This window comes from Mixophyes fleayi, chromosome 2 (genome assembly GCF_038048845.1).
Source record: "Mixophyes fleayi isolate aMixFle1 chromosome 2, aMixFle1.hap1, whole genome shotgun sequence".
NCBI lineage: Eukaryota > Metazoa > Chordata > Amphibia > Anura > Limnodynastidae > Mixophyes > Mixophyes fleayi.
Genome location: NC_134403.1, coordinates 123,610,585 through 123,633,110, shown reverse-complemented (window position 1 = coordinate 123,633,110; position 22,526 = coordinate 123,610,585). Strand labels below are relative to the sequence as shown.

The 22,526-nt window shown below is 38.9% G+C and overlaps 1 protein-coding gene across 1 annotated transcript in view; it reads right to left on the bottom strand.

Moving 5' to 3' along the window:
* Nucleotides 1-9,974, bottom strand: part of HS6ST3 (heparan sulfate 6-O-sulfotransferase 3) — a 529,629-nt gene extending 519,655 nt beyond the window's left edge. Inside the window, exon 1 of the mRNA XM_075199910.1 lies at nt 9,052-9,974. Within this exon, the coding sequence (XP_075056011.1) occupies nt 9,052-9,683 (632 nt within the window). The 5' untranslated portion in view covers nt 9,684-9,974. The remainder of the gene's footprint in view (nt 1-9,051) is intronic.
* Nucleotides 9,975-22,526: the final 12,552 nt, after the last annotated feature.

The window sequence follows — 22,526 nt, the reverse complement described above, 5'->3', positions numbered from 1 at the left end:
ATTAAATATTTAGTACCAATAACTACTTAATATAATTGTTCTTCTGAAAACATACACTGTTAGTGGTCCCTGACAACCAGGTTTGAGTGAAACAGGTATACACCACACGTGGACAAGGGATGTAGTAATGTGAATAAGGACTGTCAACACAACATGTCAACAGTAAGACAAGTTTAAAATGTTTAAATGTTTAAAATGTTGAAATTGTGACTGTTGACATTAGTAATGTCAACAGTCACAATGTCGACATTCAATGGCCAATGCCAATGGATTCACTGGCTAACCCATTGGAAATACAGCCACCACAATATACAGTAAATAAATAAATTTTAAAAAAGCGTACCTCCCCCTCCAAAAACATTAACCCTAGTGCTGACACCTAGGTGGCCACCAACCAAGACTGGTAGCACTATAGCAGGGGAACCCGAAGCGTGGGGTCCCCATGCTGATGAGCCTCAGGCTTATCTGGATTAACTAGTAAAATCTGGTCTGCGGAACAAGAAGTGGACCGCCCAACCTAGGAATACCCAGCCCCGTTCTGGTCCCAGCAACCCCAGGCTGCCATTAACAGTTTGAGCATGCCGGTGCTTGTAGTACCATAAGCAGCAGATTTCCATGCCTGCAGGGCATGCTGGCACTTGGGGAATCACAAGTGCCAGCATGCCCCAGCACCCAAAAAAATTCCTATTAAAATTATTCCAAAGGTCTGTGATTGTCCCAAAAAAAACTATTAAAATTATTGAAATGGTACATGGTTGTCCCCAAAACATATAACTTTTGTTGTTTTAGGACTAAGCATTTCTTGTCTATAGAGAAGATTATGTTGCTGATTTTTATGGAGTTTTCTTCTTTTGGAAACAAAGTGTATTAAAAGTTCTTTACGCTCATTATGCACTTCTTTGGCTGCTTTAGTGCTGAAGAATCATAACCGATAGGATAGTCAACAATTGCATACTTTCTTTTCTGTATTAGTAAGAATTAATCTAGCATAAATTGTGCAAGGGTTATGAATGCCATCTATTTAAATGTTGCAATTTGTAACAGCTTCCCTGTAAGGGCCTGATTTACAGTGCAACGTAAGTCTATTTGCGCTACCTAAAATTGTGACTTATGTAAAATTTGTCCCAATGTGCATGCATATAACTTCTAGCTATATTTGATTTGAGAATATCTTATATTCACGCTCTCTTGTGCTTGGAGAGACAGGTCAGGTGCTTTCACATGAATATTCAGTACACTAGGGTCAAACATGCCCCTCAGAGATGCGTGTGATGTTGACCTTACTGAAGGCTTATCTTTGCGTGTCCCATAGGTCTGGTGCAAATTTCAAAGTTGATTATGCTAATAGCCACATCTTTGCATGAGACATCTAGCTTTAATGTTGAACATTTCTTAAGGTATGTGGAACTCCAAATACAGCCATAGAAACACAAGTGTATTGATATTTGTGTGTGCGCAAAATTCACATTTTTACATTTAACTCTAAATCAGGACCTAAAGATTTACATTTTTAGGTGTATCTGCTCAAGCAAGTTACTCCCCCATATATCCTAATAATAGTCTAAATTCATTATGGCATATACTTCCAAGTTATCTGATGGTGAGTCTCTATGCCAATTATCCCATTCTCTTATCCCACAGATTCCTCTAAAATCCCCTATCATCAATTATGTTTTTTACTACAGGATATACACTGGATGATTGTCCATTCTCAAATCAAAACTGCAAAAAAAAACATGGGTGTTGCTGTTTCTATTACATTCATGGTGTCCACTACAATGCCATCTCAAAGCCATTTAAAGCAGTTGTTTTGTCCATTCTGCCTCTAAAATCTACATATAATTTATTGGCATCTACTTACCTGCCTTAAATGTAATTTATGATGTTATTGGTTAAGCAGGTTAAATGTAAAACATTAACAGTCACACAATTAAAAGTAAACATAAAAGCATAACATGACCTCTCAAGGTAGACAAAGAAGGTGCTCATGAAAGCTTATAGTCTAGAAGGAAGGGAAAGCAGAGACAGTAGAAGCAAATGGGACATGAATGGCAATGGCAGGTGGAGCAAGTAGAGAGTGGTCTAAGAGGGAATTGGGTAGGTAGTAGCGAAGAGGTGATTTGAGTAAAGTGCTTGAAAAATAGGAGGTTGGGGAGAGTCTGGTTAAGTGAGACAGGGAATTCCACAGGTGAAGAGCATTGCGAGAGAAGTCTTGGAGGTGGGAGTGAGAGGTGGTTGTTGGGACAATAGGCATAGGTCAGAAGCAGAACAGAGAGGGCAAGCAGGGGTATACCTTGTGATGAGTTCAGAAATGTATGAATGGGAAGCATTGGTGAGAGCTTTGTAGAAGAAGGTGAACAGCTGAATTGAATTCTGGAGGGAATAGGGAGTGAATTGAATTTCAGAGTGGGGCAGCTGATGAGTGGCAGGAGAGGAAGATTAGCCTGCTGCTGCATTCAGGATGGATTGCAGGGAGATAAGGCAGGTGACTAGAAGGCCAGCTAAGATTAAGTTGTAATAGTCATTGCGGGAGATCATGAGACAGTGAACCAGGGTTGTGATTATGTCCTGAGTGAGAAAGAGGCAGTGTTATGAAGGCATCAGCTACAGGGCTGCAAGAGGGACTGGATGTGTTGAGTGAAGTTGGCGGTAGATAACAGCAAGGCAGCAGGCATGGAGAACAGGAGAGAGTAGTATATTGTTAACTGTGAGGGAAACATGGGAGGGGTAGTGACATTAGTAGGGAGAAAGATGATGAGCTCCATGTTGGACATATTAAGTTTCATGGAGCATTGGGACATTTGAAGAAGGCAGAGATGCAGTTGGATATGTGGGATAAGAGAGAGAGAGAAGTCAGGGAAGAATATGTAGATGTGTCATTAGCATAAAAGTGGTAGTGAATGCCAAATGAAAGTAACAGTTCACTGTGAGAAGAGGTGTAGAGAAATGAAAAGAGCAGAGGGTCAAAAACAGAGCCTTGAGGAACCCTGACAGACAGAAGAGGAGGAGGGGAGCATACAGTAAAAGCAGGAACACTGAAAGATCGACCTGAGGTAGAAGACGAATCAGGAGAGGACAGTTCTGCAAAGGCCAAGTGAATGAATGGTATAGAGGCGAACAGGGTGGTTGTCAGTATAGAAAGCAAAAGTGAGGTCGAGGTGTATGACCAGGGAGTAGGGACCCTTTGACTTAGCTATGAGTAGATCATTGGTCACTTTAGTGAGTGCAGTTTTGGTGGAGTGTAGAGGGGAGAAGCCAGATGTAGCAATGACCGTCATGGTATAGTCTTTATTTTAAAAGCTACACATATGTGTGCCACTAGCTAGCACATAACATGTGTATGCAAATAAGATAGACCATAAAAATGCATTGTATGTACAGTAAAATTAAAAGCATCTTGATTTATATGCTTAATGATAAAAAAATATATTTTTTTAACATTCCATAATGTTATTAACAATTATATTAAGAGTTGTTTATTTTATAATAGAACATTTTTTTTAATGCATTCTGATATGACCTTATATTGCACATCCACTTGTGAGTATATTATTATTATTATTATTATTATTATTATTAATTTTTATTTATAGGGCGCCACAAAGTATCCATAGCGCCGTACAAGGACAAACAATGGCACAGTACAAGGTGAAACAGCACAGTACAAGTAACAGTAAGCACTATAACTCTGGGGGCTCAGGCACAGCATGAAAGAGAGGGAGGGGAAAAGTGAGTATAGGCAGGTAACTATGGCCCAAGAGGGTGGGCACGGATGACAGGTTGAGAGTCACTGAAGGGAGCGGAGATAAGCGAGAGGAGACAGAGGGCAGAGGGCAGAGTATACTGCAGTTTGTTCTCCTTCTACATGCTGCAAGTAACATTTGGGAAGAGCGTACTTACATCCAGATTCAAATCAAAATGCATCTTGAGATTCACTTGCATTTATATATGGTCACAACCATACTCAAGTTCCATACTAATTTTTAAAACACAAATTGTGTGAAAGTTGAGATCGGACTTGAATCAGGTCCAAGAAGTTCAAGAAGTTTGGAAGCCTAGGAGAGCATGTAAATGTGGGAGTAGTCTGAGAGAGTGGTAGGGTTAAGGCATGGTTTCTGAAAAAAGGAAAGATGAGAGCATTTTTGAAGGAGGGGAAGATGCCAGTGGAGAGGGACAGGCTGAAGAGGTAAGCTAAATGACAACAAGTGTTGGGGGAAAGGCAATGGAGGAGTTGAGAGGAAATAGGTCTCTGGCACTCAGACTTTTATCTAAAAATATTACTGTCTGGCTATTATGCTGTTAAAACATTGTGTTTAATGCACAAAAAGCAACTTATATTAACAGTGAAATTTTTTGCTATTGTTCAAATGTTCCATTAAGTTACATTTCTATAGTCCAAGCAGTAAATGAAAAAACTGTAATAGGTAGTTCAAAATATGTGGCTTAATTTCATATTCCATTACTAAATAGGAATGTAATGCACACAACTCATATATAACACAACATAGAGGCACATTCAACTCAGCGGCAGTTCCCGCTGAACAACGCCTCAATGTCCAGATGTGCATATTGCCTATTGAACTATTATGTTAAGAAATCTACTCTCATTTTTCTGCTCACTTCTATGGGACATGAGGGAAAATAAGCGGAGATTTCTGTAAAAACTCAGATGCGATGTGTCTCTATGGACACATCGCGTCACCTTGCACAGAATAGAATTTGTCCCATAATTAATGTGATTTTAAAAAGTAGCGATTAATAGTATTATTTCATAATATATCTTCATATTCATGTCAGCATGTGTTCTAGATGATATTATATTAAGCAGCAATTGAATTCTATTGCACTTATATCAACTGGTCATAAAAACTATCTCTTACTATTGATCCAGTATATTAAGTAATAATACTAGTTTTGGTGCAGATAATGATAAATAGAAATCACTGCTGTAAATAAAGTCACCATGATATTGGGCCAACTTATCTTGGCTTTCTGGTTTCATTGCTACTGAATGTGACATAAAAGCATTTATATAGCTATGATGCAAAGATAAAACATCCTCTTCTATTCTATTGTGTGCAAAGACAGTAAAAGATTTTCCAGATGAAAAGATGCGCTCAAGGCCACTCAGATGTATGTAACAAAACAAACGTTATTTTGCTGTTAATTCACATAGATTGCTTACAGGGTGACTCAAATGGATGTTAGATACACTCCTAAACAGATGGGGTGGGGGATTCTTCTTGACCCCAAAAATGGCAATTGACTAAGTTCCCTGTATCATCCATTGGCATTATGTCCTCTAATGATTATGGTGCAGATACCATTCCTTGTGAGAAAGGCGTACATTCAATTTTCAGATTATGTTGCTGAATGTGCCATCGCCATCTCATGTGGTAAGGAATGTCATAGCTTAAACACCTTTACAGTAAAGAACCCTTTTCTATGCTATGGGTCCTTATTTTTCTTATTTTTTCTTGGTTCTGCTTTTCTTCCCTTTTTAAAGACTGATGACTGTCAATATTAATGTATTGACCCGGTTCATAAAAATAAAAAATAGTGGGCTACCATTTACTGAACTTAGTTCCTTTGGCACATGTGAGTGGATGCACTTGTGCTAGTTGCTGTATCTGTGACTGTCACTTTACCTATCACTGTGACTCTTTGGAATACATACTCATACATATATTATATTGCAGACCAGAAAAAATTGTACTTTTAACAACAATTAGGGGCACATTTACTTAACTGCGGGTTTGAACAGTGCAGATGTTGCGTATAGCAACCAATCAGATTCTAGCTGTCATTTTGTAGAATGTACTAAATAAATGAGAACTAGAATCTGGTTGCTATAACATCTCCACTTTTTCAAACCCACGGTTTAGTAAATATACCCCTTAGATTCAAAACAATATCTGAATTTTAGTATGCTTGTTTTTTTATTAACAGATAAAAAATTACTTTGTGTAAATAAAAACAGCAATACATTTAAGATACACTTTCCTATGATAACTGTATGATTATATACTTAGAGGAAATATTGTCACTTATTACATTTTATGTATCAATCTTTGTGAGCAAGAATTGGCACAAAAACCATCGCTAGTAGGTTAATCAGCTAACTGAAGCACTTTTCTGCCGATGCTGACTACACGCACATCTGTATGTGATAACAATGCTTTTTTATGCTACAAAGAATCTAATGTGACTTGTGGGCTAAGCCATGGTAGGAAATAGGCACAGATATTAAATGTTATAAAATACATAGCTATTTTGGTTGTTTTTGGAGTAATATTTCAAGACATGGATTATGTATGAAAGTTTACTTTAAGGGTCAAAAAAAATCATGCAGCGACTTTGTTCTGAAGGGGTTCCACTCCCTTGAAATAATGTTTATAAGTTAATGTTAAACTATAGTAGATGGATATGGTACAGGCAGTGTGTACTCAGATGTAGATGACAACAGGAAATAAAAACAATTGTGCATATTGAAAACTTTTGCAAAGATTAAGCTACCCATCCATAAGTAGGAGAGTGCACACAATGATAGCAAATTAAATTAAAAGCAAAACATTACAATGCAAATACAGATATGGATGTTAATCGGTGAGATGCAAATATATAATTTTCAGGTACTATTGCAACTGGAAATGGTTAATACATTATTCCTGTACTAAAATAAATTGACTATTCATGCATATTGTAACCCAAGTAAAAATACGAATATTCACAAATAGTGACATGGAAAATAATGGGCCTGGTATAGACACTGGCAGCCCAATACATGCCATAGTTTCTATATAACACAGGAAACTTTCAACTTCTCTAAGTAATCTCCATCATACAATCTTCAATTTGATTTTTTGGAGAACTTTGTTTTCTTGTAAAACTGCATACTCCAGAAATAACAGAACAGACATAACAGTAATCTTGGTCTTTGCTGATGTAAATAATTAAATGACTATTCCCAATATACAAATCAACATTACAAATTGCAGATTTTACTAATATCTACTCACATACCTAGGCACAAGTTTCAGACATGTTATCTTGGTTTCTAATGTTGTTTATGTTCACAATCTCTATTCCATTTCTGAAGACATACACTGGTGGACTCAATGAGAAGTAGCTATACTAGTATGCTTGCCATAAGGAAACATGGAGAGTAGCACTTTCATTGAACCTTTAAAAACTTATATATATTATATAATTTTATACAGAGTGAGTTTAAATGGTGTCTGCTACTTATATTACGTAAGATGATCTGTGCATACATTGCTTGTTTAATGGGTAAAAAGCTAAATTAGAAATGTATTAGTCTTATAATCTTACACATTGACATTAATTAAACAAAGCATTCAAATCATATCATTCAATTTAACAGCTATAATGTAATAATGTGTGCTCATTATTGTTGGTATTACCTGCTGTGTAATATAGTTAGAACAGCATTTTGTTTACCATAAAAATGAACACTAACTGTACTATTTAAATATAATTTATTATAAAAAATATAAATAAAAAATAATTAGTATAGATTGTATTTGTCCCTTGCTATCATTTTTCAATTAACTATGTATAGTATTTAAGAAAATGCATATCATACAGTGTGTACTTCTTTTTCCCTAAAGGACTGAACAACAAAGAAAGCAAATATGAGAGCAATAAGCATCAACCTACAAGAATTCTTGGTGAGCTTTTGTCACTATAGCCATCTATGCTGATGATGCTAATGGTATTAATGTAATGTTAAAGAAAAAAATAACACAACATGTAGGCATAGTTACCACAAGATAAACCTGTTATGTTATTAAGAAGAAGGAAACATTCTGGCAATGTTATTATGCAATCTGATAGGTATTAGAATATTTATAGCCAATGCATCAGAAAAAAGTTAGCAAACATTTCATCCATGGCTTCTAATGACATATATGTAGACAAAATTTGTTTACTGTAAAACTTGACATTCTGACATAAATGTGCCAAGATACAGTTCTAAGAGGTAGAATCAAACTACAAAACAAAAAATCCCGAACACACTTTCCAACCATTAGTGAGGCTTGTTGCTGCATGTAGTTTATACAGACTAAAACTTCTGGCAAGGTGCCTCGTTCAGTTACACTGCCCCTATCACTTCCTTGTGTTTTCACACTGTTCAATAAGTGAGATTTGCATATAACACACGCATACAGGTTTCTTATAAAAATGTAATATGTTTGTTAACGTATTCCAGTGCCCAGCTATTTACAGTGCCAATGCGAAACTCAGGAAACGTTGATAGAATATATATATATATATATATATATATATATATATATATATATATATATATATATGTATATATATATATATATATATATATATATATATATATATATATATATATATATATATGTATGCCCAAAAGCTATTTATGTCTTAATAGTTGTGCTGTCTGTAGAATGTGATGTACAGAATGCAAACGGCTTACAGGGTGTACTGCAGCGCGCAGAGTTAAGTTTCGTACACCTAGCCACACACGGCTTTGAGCAATTAACGATCTGGACAATAATAAATGTTAAGCCAAATGACAAAATAAAGAATGTTGCGTTCAAGCACTAATGTACTCTACATTCATTTCTTCCCCTGACTGCTCCTAAGAATGCAGTACATACAATACACGCACAGGAAAAGAAAAAAAACAGCGCTGCTTTCCATGGTGCTGAAGTCTGCAGACGTATACTCACAGCACGAGAAATCTTACATAACATTACGGAAATTATTTTCTTGGAGAACCAGTGTTATGCATATTAGCACGAATGGTAGTTAAACATTAGTATGTTATCCAAACTGATATATATCTACAGAGACACATGAACATATAGACATGTGCAACTGGCCACACAAGTCTGGATTTATAACTGTGGATCATAGTGAATAGCTGTGACCACGAACTGTAGGTGAATGATGGTGTAGTGGTCGCTTATCATACACTAAGCCTTAGTGTATGATGAGTGTATGAAGTTTTGCACAGTACAATGGACAATTGAGTCTTTGGGGCAGTGCACTGACCTGTGATTCTTCTGACTGTCCTTCTTCTCCATGATAGCCGGTACACAGTTGGTGAGTTCAGTCCAGTCTGCGTGCAATCCGCAACTCCAGCCCGTAGAGAAACGAGAGAATAACCAGGTCTCCTTCCTCCCAGGACGGTGACAGGTGCACTTCTTCTGACCTGGCTTACAATCACAGGGCTGCTCCAGTTGGATATTCCTAACCAAATGTCTCCCAAAAGTAGTGCCTCCTGTCTTCTGTATGTGGAGGAACACTATAACATCATCCCCTTTGATATTAAAATCCACGAATCTATAAAGGTCTTTGGCCATGAAGTTGAAGGTCGGCTGGAATTTGGCAGGGATGCTGTCCTCTGGAATTTCACTCTCATCCTCCTCAACCTGCCACTGAGCCTCTGCAATGGCTGGAAGCACCGAGGACTGGTCTGACTCTCTCATAGAGTCCCCTGCCCGGAAATGCCATGAGCTGGTCCCGGTTGGGCATATGTACTGGTAGACAATCATCACAAAAAGTACGGCTAAGACTGGGACCAAAATGAACTTGTTGGCTCTATCATCCATGATTCCAGAAAAGCTTTTTTCATGAACGCTCATAAAGAAGAATGACTGCACCTTTATTCTTTGGTCTGACATCAAGTGACATAAGTGATCTTGTCTTTCGCTTGCAGTATGATAACTTGCTTCTTCGTAGTACCCATTTCTAGAGGGAATGTTCTACTCAAGCCTACTTACCACGGAAGGAATGTTCAGTTCCAGGAGAGAGCAGGTACTGCAATAGAACCGCTGTAAGTTCAATGCGGTAAGGAAGTTACAAGTGAGAGGACACGTGAAGGTGTCATGAGCTGCACCTGGCACCTCGGCCAATTGTGCACAGCATTCCTCAGCTGTCTCCTTAGATTGCGTACACACAAGTATATCCTCACGCCTTCTTCTTAACGGGATGGGGGTATGATGCTAGAATTTTTAATTCACACAAAGCCAATCGCAGACTGAAGTCTGGGTCCTTATACCCAATCACTGGTTTCTACTGGGAATAAACCAGAGGGCATTTTGGACCAATAGAAAATGTAAACAGTGAGTAGATAGACTCCTACAATGCAGACGCCAGAGTTAGGCCAATGAGAAATGCACTGACGAGTGATGGAACCCAATCAGTCAGGGGGTGCGTGAGAGCCAATACGAGTAGGAGCTGTCTCCGGAATAATCACCTTTCTCATCCACGTTCACAGGAGCAGGCGAGTTACTGCAGCACTAAGCAACTCCGATGAGCTTTTCTTTGTGCTTTTTTATTTTTTTTTCCAACTGCAGCAGCTTGGAATGTACATTGCACTAAAAGGGAAATAACTTGAAATGTATATAAGATATCGTTTAACAAAGTTATTTTAAAACAACTAAATCGCACACGTTCCACGATGCACAGTGTGCTAGTCTATAAAGGGAAATACAGAAATAATAAATATTTGCATAACTGCATAGATAGGAGTGATTTTTACTCGATGCTCTAGTGTATTGTATACTGCATGTGAAGTAGTGGCATATTACGTCTCACCACAATCATGCATATTATATTAATTGCTCTAAATATTTCTAGTCTCTAGAGCATTTTATATCTCTAGCCTATGTAGAGACAGATTTGTCACACATTGAAAGGAGCTGTTACATTTCATTGAATTAGGTTGGTAAATTAAAAATCGGTGCCAAGTGCAAACATGAAGTGATTTAAAGAGACTCCAGAGATTTTAGGCTATTCTCTCTATTAGGCGTTGGTATGCAATTATTTTCCTTGCATTTGTAGCTGGCTCCATAGTCATGAAAGACCAGTATAACAATATAGTTAGCAAGACTGAAATATAATTATACTGGAAAGAAGATGACATGATGGAGTGATGTATTTATCAAAGTTTCACGGTGTGTACTGTAGGTGGGCATAGACTAGTCCACTATAATTTGTAACTAAACATGGCAAAAGGACATGATCCTGGCATTTGTCAGAACATTTAAAGATTTGCCCATGGAAATTTCGCTAATGGGTTAATAATGAAGTGTACAATAACATTCCTCTTTTTCTGCATACCAGATGTATTTCTAGCAATGTATTCATATTCTCAAGGTGTTATCAATTAATATTTAAACTGCAAGCCATACATTATTTTCAAATCCAGTAAATATGACATATGAGAATTGTAGGGCTTCAAGTTTTACCGAGACTGTATTGCAGGTGATATCCCTAGATACACTGACTCGGCAGCAAGTGTCCTGGTCATTTGTTTAAAACAGTAATTTATGTAAATATATATTTACAAATGGGTAGTATTTTAATTTTAAGCACACATGGCCATAACGTGCATGTAAATGGAATAGATAAATATTTATACATTACCAGGTAAATGTTGTCGTCATTGTAATAGCTGTATTTTGTCAAAGCCATTTCTGTCACTACAAGTTCAGATTTTACTATACCAGTGGCTATTGGTGCTGGCAGAATTCTGGGGGCAAAATCTAAGTAGGATCCCAATCTTAACCCCAAAATCATGTACCAACCTGTAGTCCATAATATTTGTCGTATTCCCAGAAGCGAGGAGGAAAGAGTTATTTAGCCAAAATAAGAAGGACCCTGCCTGCAGGGGGCAATCAAAGCCTCATTGCTCCAGCCCAATGCAGAGGCTAAAGTCCTAAATTGTATTACATTATTGACCCACAGTCATAGTACCCTGCCTAAGATGTAGATGTCTGGCTGATGCAGCAGACACATTACTGGGTTGTCAAAGCCTTATAGAATGCCAAGGTAAAAATAAAAATGTACACAATGGAGCAATAATTTCCCACAAAGAGTCAGGCCCATAGGAATGCCTGATCACATAATAATGGAAAGATGAAGTCAGCTTTAGCATGTTCAGGTCTTAAATTCCCTGGTGGAAATTCAAAGTGTATTGAACACTGACTGGGAAGCTGCTGAAGGCATTTACATCTCCATTATAGTGATAGTCATGGAATATTAAGGTTATACATAACTGTACTGGGAAAGAAATCATGGCTACGGAAGCTGGAATGTCCCTAGAACCTGAAGCTACAGTAGCAGGTGCCAGAGGCCTGAAGAGCATTTATGTATCAAGAAAGTCCTTGAAGAAAGTGAACATTGTAGTCAGGGGTGGGCTGGCCCGGGGGGCAGGGGGGCATCGGCCCCCCGGGCCGCTCGGTCAGGCCGCTATTAGGGCCGGGGGTAGGCCGGCCGCCCCCCGGCTGCAAAATACTATGCTTTCCCCTGCGGCTGCATCTGATGACATCAGATGCGGCCGTGTCAGCGCACAGGCGACCGCATCACATGACAGGGGATGCGGCCGCGTCATCAATGACGCTGCCACATCCCTTTTCATGTGATGCGGCCGCCTGTGTGCCCCCCGGCCACGCGTCTCCCAGCCCGCGCCTGATTGTAGTCCTGTTTATTTTCCTGCTTTTAGACTTGCTCAGAAAGGTCCTGTTTTGTAGAAACCAGTAATGGAGCATTAGCGTAGGTGCATGGCCTGGGCAAACTGCCATGACAAATCCAGGGGGTAAATGTATCAAGTTATGATTTTGAAAATCCCACGATTTTCTCAGGATAGTTGAAACTTACCGATGTATTAACCTGAGATTTGATGTAAACGTGCCAGAGATGTTTCTGTCCAAATCGCAAAATTTAAAAAATCACTAGAGGTCAAAGTCCCGACTGTTTGCCACTTTTGCTGTACAAGTCTCCAAATGTATGAATCTGTGATTTAGCAAACTCTCCCAAGTTTGCTTTAACATATGATAGATACAACATACTGCATTCTAGCTGCAAGATTAGTAAACACATCACTGTTACACTGCCTGTGTATAGAGCCGCAAGTAGCTGGCAAAAGTTTGAAAATAGATAAATGTTGAAGGAAAAATTGCGTGGGTTTCCCCAGTCTGACCACTATTAACCCTTCTGCTGCCAGCCTACTGCTGGTTTCATGAAAATCAGGTAAATATTTGCATGGGGTCCCCCGATTTTCATGCAAGCAACACTTGGCAAACCAGCCAGGGTGGTTGGCACTATAGCAGGGGGAGACATGGTATGGGTCCCCCTGCCATAATGACATACCAATTGTTCAGCGCTGGGCTGGATTCCCTAGGGAGGGGGATCCGCAAAAAACACGCTTCTCCTCTGTCTAGGAATAACCAGCCCAGTGCTGAAAGCACTAGGACTCTTCCTACACCCCTGGGCGGTGGGTGTAGGGTAATATTGACGATTAACCATTTTGTTTTGTGGAACTACAAGTACCAGCCATGCCAGGGTACCATAAACAGTCTGGACATGCTGATGCTTGTATAACTACAAGCACCAGCATACCCATGGCAGTCAGGTCTGTTTATGGCACCCTGGCATGGCTGGGACTTGTAGTTCCACACAACAAAATGGCATAAGTTTATTTGTTTTAATCTTTAATTGCTGATATTACCCTACACCCACCGCCCAGGGGTGTGCAAAGAGTCCTAGTGCTTTTCAGCACTGGGCTGGTTATTCCTAGAGAGGTGGCTGTGCATTTTTTTTTGCAGACCCCACTCCCTAGGGCATCCAGCCCAGTGCTGAACAGACTGGGGTTGGTATGTCATTATGGCAGGGGGACGCCTGCTACGTGTCCCCCTGCTATAGTGCCAAGCACCCCAGCTGGTTTGCCTAGCGCTGGTTGCTAGAAAATCGGGGGAACCCCATGCAATTTTTTTTCCAGATTTTCGCACTAGGGTTAATAGTGCTTGGACAAGGGACCCCACATTTTTTTAATACGATAATACATTATTCTCATGTTCTGCAAAGTCAAGCGCCTGTTTGGATTTTGGGTGGACCAATTTACATTTATCTTACTGTAATCTTACCCTTTCAAGGGTCAAAATTTCCTCGCCCTCCCCTGTAGACCAATGTTAATATAACAGCAGCACAATGCAAGTTGTAAGCATTGTTTGTTTTTATTGTAGACGGTAAACTAAACTTTTTTCTTTTCTGACGCTGGACTATTTGTTGGACTAACAACTGTGTGTAGGTCAATAAAATGATTAGAGGGCAGGTTTCAATAATTTCAATTTGTAAAATGAATTAGAAGTAATTTTAATCAACCATGACCCTATACTTTTCAGGTTATGATTTGGCACCACATTACATTTTTACAACACTTTGCATTGGCCCCAGCTGTTACCTTTTTAGATTGAAAAACTAAAACCAGCTGCATTTAATATGCAAGCTAACTACAATAATCAGCCATTGGTCTATGCATGCTGGTGATGACTATAAAAAGAGACCCAAATTACTATTAATCTGTGGGTGTCAGAAAATGGAGATTATTGGAAATTTTCTGTTGGCTATTGAGAAAAGTGAGGAAATGGATGCTGAACATAGAGGCATAGAGGATCAGCAGCAGCAACAGGCTACTCATAGGATGCACGGGCCTCGTGCTTTTAGGGCACGTCTGCATTTGGAGTCACTGACAGAACAAGAGATTATCCAAATGTTTTGCCTTAACAGAGCGAACATCCTGCAGCTCTATGACCAGATTAAAGCAAATTTAGAACCATTAACACAAGCTTTAACAGGCATTCAGATATTATGTGCACTACATTTTGACTTCAGTCTTATGTCCATGGGTAGTAGGCCTCACCCAGGCAACATTTTCCAGACAATTTAATGTCATCTTAAGGGCTTGAACAAGCTTGTGCCAACCAACATCTGCTTCCCCCACCAGGATTATGATTGCCATGAGTTGAAGGGAGCTTTCTATAGGCTGTCAGGCTTGCCTAATGTCCTGGGAGCTATAGACTGCACACACAATGGGCTGAGACCATCTCCTGCTACGTCACAAGAGTATACAAAAGGCACCATTCCTACTCGTTGAATGTCTGGTTGCAGGATTCCCTGGCTCTTGCCATGATGTCTATAACCTGCGATAGTCATAGCTCTATCAAAAATGTGAGCATGGAGAAATGCCTGAGGGGTGGCTACTGGGTATGTATTTATTGTGGGGGGTTGTTTAGCTGTTTAAATGTGTTTTTCTGCAACTAAATGATTTCTTTCATTCTAGGTGACTCGGGTATTGGTGTCAATCCTGGTTAATGACACCTCTGTTGAATCCAAATACTCCTGCCCAACATAGATATGAGTCACACACAGCCACTCGAGGGGTGATAGAATGCACCTTTGCTCTTTTGAAGACCAGATTCAGGTGGCTTAATACTTCTAGTGCTGTGCTTCTCTATGCCCGAGGTAAGGTGGAAGATATCGTGTTGGCGTGCTGTCTGCTGCATAATGTGGCCCTAAATCAAAATTTACCAGTAACGAAGCAGTAGACCTAATTCCATCAGCTGATGTGGATAATACCGGGGGGGCAGGTGAGAGAAACAATAATCCAAAGATTTTTCAGGTGAGTATGGTTTTTAATTAACTGTAATGGTTTGTGATTTAGCAATAACCTTTGTTTTTTCAATTTGTCTTATAGAATAAACTTTAACATCAGCAACACAAAATATGTACACAAATCAACTAACATCATTTCAAAGGTATGTGTATGTATTTTGGAAGACCCATATCTGCTTAGCTTAATTGTAAGATTAAAATAAGATTCAAAGTTGTACCAGTTTGCACATGTTAACATATTAAGAACAAAGACCATTGCAATTACCAGTGTCAACACAATTTGTGGTTTATTCGCAAAGAAAAATAAACTAAACACATATAGCACACTCTGACTTGTATGGGTTTCCTAACCAAAAATTTGTTATTTTCCAACAATTTACACCAAATAAACGAAAGTTTTCCTCCCCTGGTTCGCCCACTGGACTGCACAGGAGTAGCGAGTAAGGAGAGGCTTGAGGTAGTGTGTTGGCTACTAGCTGCGGAGATTGTGAGCACTGGGAGCCGTGTCATTATTTGATCCAAAACTGCAATTAAATTTGTAGACATTTCCCGCATTGCCCCTGTTTGATTATTTATTGCACTGTGCATGTGCACCAAAGAACTGTCTATGCGATCCGTCGTGTTAAATAACCGGCTTTGGTCATCTTGCATATGCTGTAACACTCTAAATCCTTTTGTCAGCTGTCTTTGTATTCCCCGCAAAGAGTCTTGATAGAATTCTACCCAGGTAGCCTGGACATTGCTGAACTGGCGGATAGACTCTGCCAATGTGGGTGCAGTTTGTGGGTCGGGTTGGCTCTGTGGGGGATGTTGTGAAGTGGCTGATGGTGCAGATTTTGGCTGCTGCTGCACTTCGGGACATGTGGCACAGTTTCGAGCAATATGTTTTCCATACTGAAGTCTGCAGCATCTGAACTTTCTGTGTCTTCAATACTGACACTTGTCTCTTGTGCTTGTGATGTTCCTTAAAGCAAAAGTAAAAAAAATTAAATTACTAACCATTCTCTGGCCACTAGTAGATACAGGTGATTAACATATGCAAATGATTAATATATTTTTTTTTTACAAAATACAACATAGGTGGATTTACCTGCTACAGACTCCTCCTCCTCAGGTGGTTCCAGTGCTGATGCTGCTGGCGCTGCTACTGATCCTGCTGGCACTGGACTTGACTGCTGTTGTGCAAATAAAAATGACCCTTTCCAATAAAAATCACATTGAAAAATATTCAGACTTCTGTGTAAAATTTTGAAAAGAGTAACTTACTCACTAACCATTGGTTGAGACACAGGTCTGTCTGTGTCCCGCACATTAATCCCCTTGAGGATCTCTATGGGGATCAGTTGCTTAAATCCTAAGGTAGCTCATACTTATGTTATGATAACCCCTTTAAGGTTTTGCAAGGTGATTGGCACGCTCTGTAAATGATGTACCTGTATTAGTGTGAAGTAGTTTGGGGTAATGTAGATCCAAATATTCGGGATTTAAACATTTTAGCCAGGGGTATAAATTTGAATATCATTAATTATAATTTGTAGGTTTTTTAAAATGTGTGTTGAGCCTTTTATCACCCTATCTGATATATTCCTGAAAATCACACTGCCAGTACCTGCAGCAGCTCGTCGCTCCTGGGCCATCTTATCCTTGATTCAGCATTTGACCTCGCTAATCCATTTACGGTATTTTTCAATGGACCGCTTAATGGCCCCCACTGCATTAACTGCATCCCACAATTGTGACCATAGTTGTTTTTTTGCGGGCAAACGTGGTTTTTACAGCCAGGCTGGCCAAAATGCACTCATGGATGGGCACTAAATTGTGCACAATTTTTTTCAAACCTGAACCGTAAATTGCGCCCAGACTTAATTTTGCCTGCAGAAGGGCTTGGTTCTTCCTTCTGCACCTGACCTCCTAGTTCCTCTCTCTTCCTACCCACTGTCCCTAGCCTCCTTACCTCTCCTTCCTCTCACCAAGCTGATACACAGGGAGAACAAAAATAAAACAAAACTGACAAGTGAAACACAAGGGAAAGACAACACAACAAACAAATATACACACTAAGAAAACACAGGGGAAATTCAGAAAGCAATTAACCAAAAAACTCTGCAAGCAAAAAAATACAAACACAGACAATAAGTCAAATAAGGGCAAACAATAAACCAAAACAGGAAAAAATAAAACTTTTACCAACCTTCTCACACCAAAAACTCTCCCTGCCTTAACACTTCTCTCTCTCTAATTCCTTAAACCCCTTCCAACTCAAATAAGAAAGAAGATGCCTTTTTATAATGTCAGTGAGGTCAGAATCCTGCGGGTTTTGCTGTTCATACTGCAACCAATCAGAAATGATTATTGTGTTTCAAAAGGAAATTTTGACCTAAACACGGGAGAGTTGGCTAAACACGGGCGTGTTTGATATCCCAGCAAATCACCAGAGATGTCCAGCGATTTTGAAGATCAGAGTTAAAAATGCAGCTTAATACATTTCACGACTTGGGGACTAAAATTGCGGGTTGTCACCCGCGATTTGCCGTGATTTTAAATCACTGAAAAAATAGAAGCTTGATGCGTTTACCCCCAGATGTGAACCGGCCCATGTTTCCCTCGCTAGGTGGTTGATGACACAGGAGTGGATAGAGGTCTACATCATGGCAGGCTGCACTGGTTTGAAATTCAAAAGTGTGAATACAATTCTAAGTCAGGAATATAGAGCACTGGTTCAAATTAATAAAGCCGGCGGTCTTGGTCCCAAGTAAACAGATGTGGCCAAACAAAGTACTTCAGTAAAGAGTAATACAACGTAATATAGTAGTAGAGAGGCTCAGAGAAAGAAGGTACAACACCTGTTACTCAGGCGCTGGTCTAAAGAGTAAAGATTAAATAGAGGCTTAATGACATTGTGGGTTTGCACCAAATGTGTGCTCCTTTGCCCCAAGGTTTACTTAAATGGCAGCGATAATAAAACAGCACTACATGTGCTATCAGGAACGTGAAGTAACAGGACGAGTGAATAGTGCATCGAAGCTGTATCATCATGTAACAGAACCAAGGCTTTTATGCTGATTATTAGAATTACATCAGTCTTGAGGGCCTTCTTTACTCTTTCTTGTCAATTATCCTCTTTATTATCCATGGTATGGCCAACAAGTCTATTAAGGACATAAATATGCAGAGAAAAAGGGAAGGCTAATAGTGTAATATGTATAACCACCTTTTAATAGAGAATAAAATTAGTATACATACTAAAATAAAAACAATAAGAGTTACCTGTAAATCATTCACATAAGTTATACAGGAGTTCATTCTGAAAGAATGTTTCCCCCAATAAATCCTTTCAGGACAAATGCATAGGGGAGGAGTCTGCTGTACTAAAGCACTTACTATATTGTCTGTCATCCAGGAGGCCCATTGGCTAGTCTTCTGGACCATAGATCAGTAACTTTGAAAGGCAAGATCTACATGTAACTGGAGGATAGACTTCTATAGAACCAGTCAGTAGGCATATTTGTGAAGTTTGAGATGAAACAAGCAAAAACTATATTTTCTAGACCACAACTCCACCTGGTCATGTTATTTGGTGTGTGTGTGTGTGTGTGTGTGTGTGTGTGTGTGTGTATATATATAAAAGGAGGTTCTGTACTTGGTGAAAGCTGATGCAAGGAGGTTCCCATATGCCATTTCCAGAGAGACTCTGAGGGGACTACCGTAAGTGTTTTCTATGCAGATAAGCCTGTTTTATTATACCCGATGTACGGGCATTTTATTGCTTTTTATGGATGTAGGCTGCTATTAAACTGGATAATATCCTCTAATAAGCCTGTTTTTATGAACACACTGCATTAACTATTATTGATTTGGAGTCCAGTTGTGTATTCTTTGTTTAAGAGGACATTAAAGCTCTGGGGGCACTACCCCTGAGAAGCTAATCACTGCACTATCCTCTCACAAGTTGTTTCTATTACGCATGCACTATATTAAATTATACCAATGTGTATGTAGTTTTAACTGTTAACCCCCTGTTGAAGAGGTGGAGTGCAGTTCAAAAGGTGCTGTTATCCCGGTAGAATTAACCCCTGGAGAATTAATCATTCTGCACCTTTTGTCTGAATTAACTCCAGAGTGTCTTGATGTGACTCTTACTTTTGATGGTATCACACTATGTTTGGCGCTTCTCTTTTTGTGTTTTTCTACATAGGTTTTACATCTGCAATTGGATGTTGTAGCGGAGCTGCCTACTGTATGTGATCCACTAATTATTAATCACGTAGTCACGTGGAGCTTTAGATTGTTCACTAAGCGCCTGTTTGTCTTTCTACTTTTTTTGATTGATATATATATATATATATATATATAGATATAAAATCAGATTTGTTTGCTGGCGAATATCTTCCACAGCTCTCAAGGTAGGTAATCAAAACAGTAAGCTATTAGACCACATAGCGGTAATGAGACAGAGCGACAGATATGGAAAACATTTTTGGGCTGTAAACAATGGTTGGACTCCTGGAAGGAAACCTCCCCACACTACGACAATGTGCAAAGCAATAAATCTTATTTTCTAAACATCATTTTTGGTCTATTTATTAAAAAATTTGCCAATATACTGTATAAAAACCGCTACACATTACAAATCGATCCGTGCAATGCCGGGCAAACCTGCTTATAAGTAATTAGATCTGCACTGGTTGAGATACAACAATTTTTAGCTGGTTTTGGGTAGCCAAACTATTGTGCAAACCCTTCAAATATTGGGTAAAATTCATATTAAAAAAATCATGAAAAACCTCTCATTGTTCCGATCTCACTAAGCTTCTCTTTTGCTCAGCACCATTTGTCATTGTAGACTGCTGACAGTGAAGCACTGTGCTACTTTTTAGGCAAGGGTAATGAATTGCAGTTGATAAGTTGCACACAACTGTTTTCTTAACGGGAAAGAGCATCCTAAAAACATACAGTAAAGGGAGAGTGCCTTAGAGTCTATATTATAGTACGGGGGCATTGACTCTTTTATCTTATTTTTGTACCATGTTGTCACTGTCATCTTCATAATAATTATCATTAATTATCATCACCCTTTTATTCCACCTCTTCCTTAATATTGTAAATAAAAGCTTGAAAGCCTTTCTTTTACAGAGCAAATGTCAACTAAATATAAAAGAGAAGCATAAACATAGGGGAGTAATAAAATATTTAATTTGCAAATAATATATGATAAAGCAACAATAAATTATTTTTATTACACAAAGTTTGTTGGCAATTACTAGGTAATGTTGAAACCATTGATTTTTGTAAGTAATGCTGATAATCCCATTTTTACGTGCATACACTACTTTAAATAATTGTGAAGTTCACAAAATTGTGATTTATATCAGAACAAGTACTAATTTATCCAGCGTAATTGAACACATTATTAATGGAATACTAAAACGCATAATATACCTGACTAGATACAGTTTATCCATGCTTAAAGCCTCTACAAAGGAAATGGAGCGACAGCCACACTTTTTAACCACACATTTTTAACACAGGGACTTTAAATGCTATTTCTTCAACAGGAGCAAAATATATTTAAAGAGTACTTTATCAAAAGAGTCTTTTTGTCAGACTCATCAAGTGAGGGGTAAAGATCACAATACTACATTGAATGAGTCAAATACAAAATGCCAACCCGGTAGACACATCCTGAGCCTGGAGCAACATTTGATTTCTGTTTGTACTCCTTGTTCTTGGTGTAAAGCATCAATTCACAGCTCCAGGAATGATTTTATGTGGCAGAAGCTACAAGTTCCATGGAATGATCTTGAGAACAAGGGCAAGCACATGGCATCACATAATCTTTCAATGTGAAGTATCAACATTGAAATTCTGTAGAATTAAATACAACCAAACTTTGAAATGTAATTTATTAGACAAACTTTTACATAACTTTTTTTTAATTCTATTTGTTTTAATGCATCTATTTCACAATATCTTATATAGAGATGGGCGGGTCCGGTTCTCCGAGAACCGAACCCACCCGAACTTTGGGTATCCGAGTACCGAGCTGAGCAGCTCGGTACTCTCCCGCCCATTCCGAATCCAAATCGAGGCCGAACGTCATTGTGACGTCGTCGGATCTCGGGACTCGGTTCTCGCGATACTTCAACTTTATAAATACACGCCTCCACAGCAATCCATCGCCATTTGACAGAGGGAGAGAGCAGGGTGTAGTCATAGGCTAATTAGAGCAGGGACAGAGAATACCATATTGTTCTTGCAATTGCTCTAACCAAAATCGCTAGTGCAGAGAGGAGGATAGAGGTTTATTATTTTTTCTTCATATTTGGCACTCCCCAGCGCTTTTGGGGTGTCCCCCATAATTGTGCATTAATATTTCTGGCTGTCAAAAGTCATATCTGTCAGCAGTATCTACTCAATAATTTTTAGCACTCCTCAGTGTTTTTGGGGTGTCCTCCCTAATTGTGCATTAATATTTCTGGCTGTCAAAAGTCATATCTGTCAGCAGTATCTACTCAATAATTTTTAGCACTCCTCAGTGTTTTTGGGGTGTCCTCCCTAATTGTGCATTAATATTTCTGGCTGTCAAAAGTCATATCTGTCAGCAGTATCTACTCAATAATTTTTAGCACTCCTCAGTGTTTTTGGGGTGTCCTCCCTAATTGTGCATTAATATTTCTGGCTGTCAAAAGTCATATCTGTCAGCAGTATCTACTCAATAATTTTTAGCACTCCTCAGTGTTTTTGGGGTGTCCTCCCTAATTGTGCATTAATATTTCTGGCTGTCAAAAGTCATATCTGTCAGCAGTATCTACTCAATAATTTTTAGCACTCCTCAGTGTTTTTGGGGTGTCCTCCCTAATTGTGCATTAATATTTCTGGCTGTCAAAAGTCATATCTGTCAGCAGTATCTACTCAATAATTTTTAGCACTCCTCAGTGTTTTTGGGGTGTCCTCCCTAATTGTGCATTAATATTTCTGGCTGTCAAAAGTCATATCTGTCAGCAGTATCTACTAAATAATTTTTAGCACTCCCCAGTGGTTTGCGCTCAGAATGGATTCAAAGCAGTCCA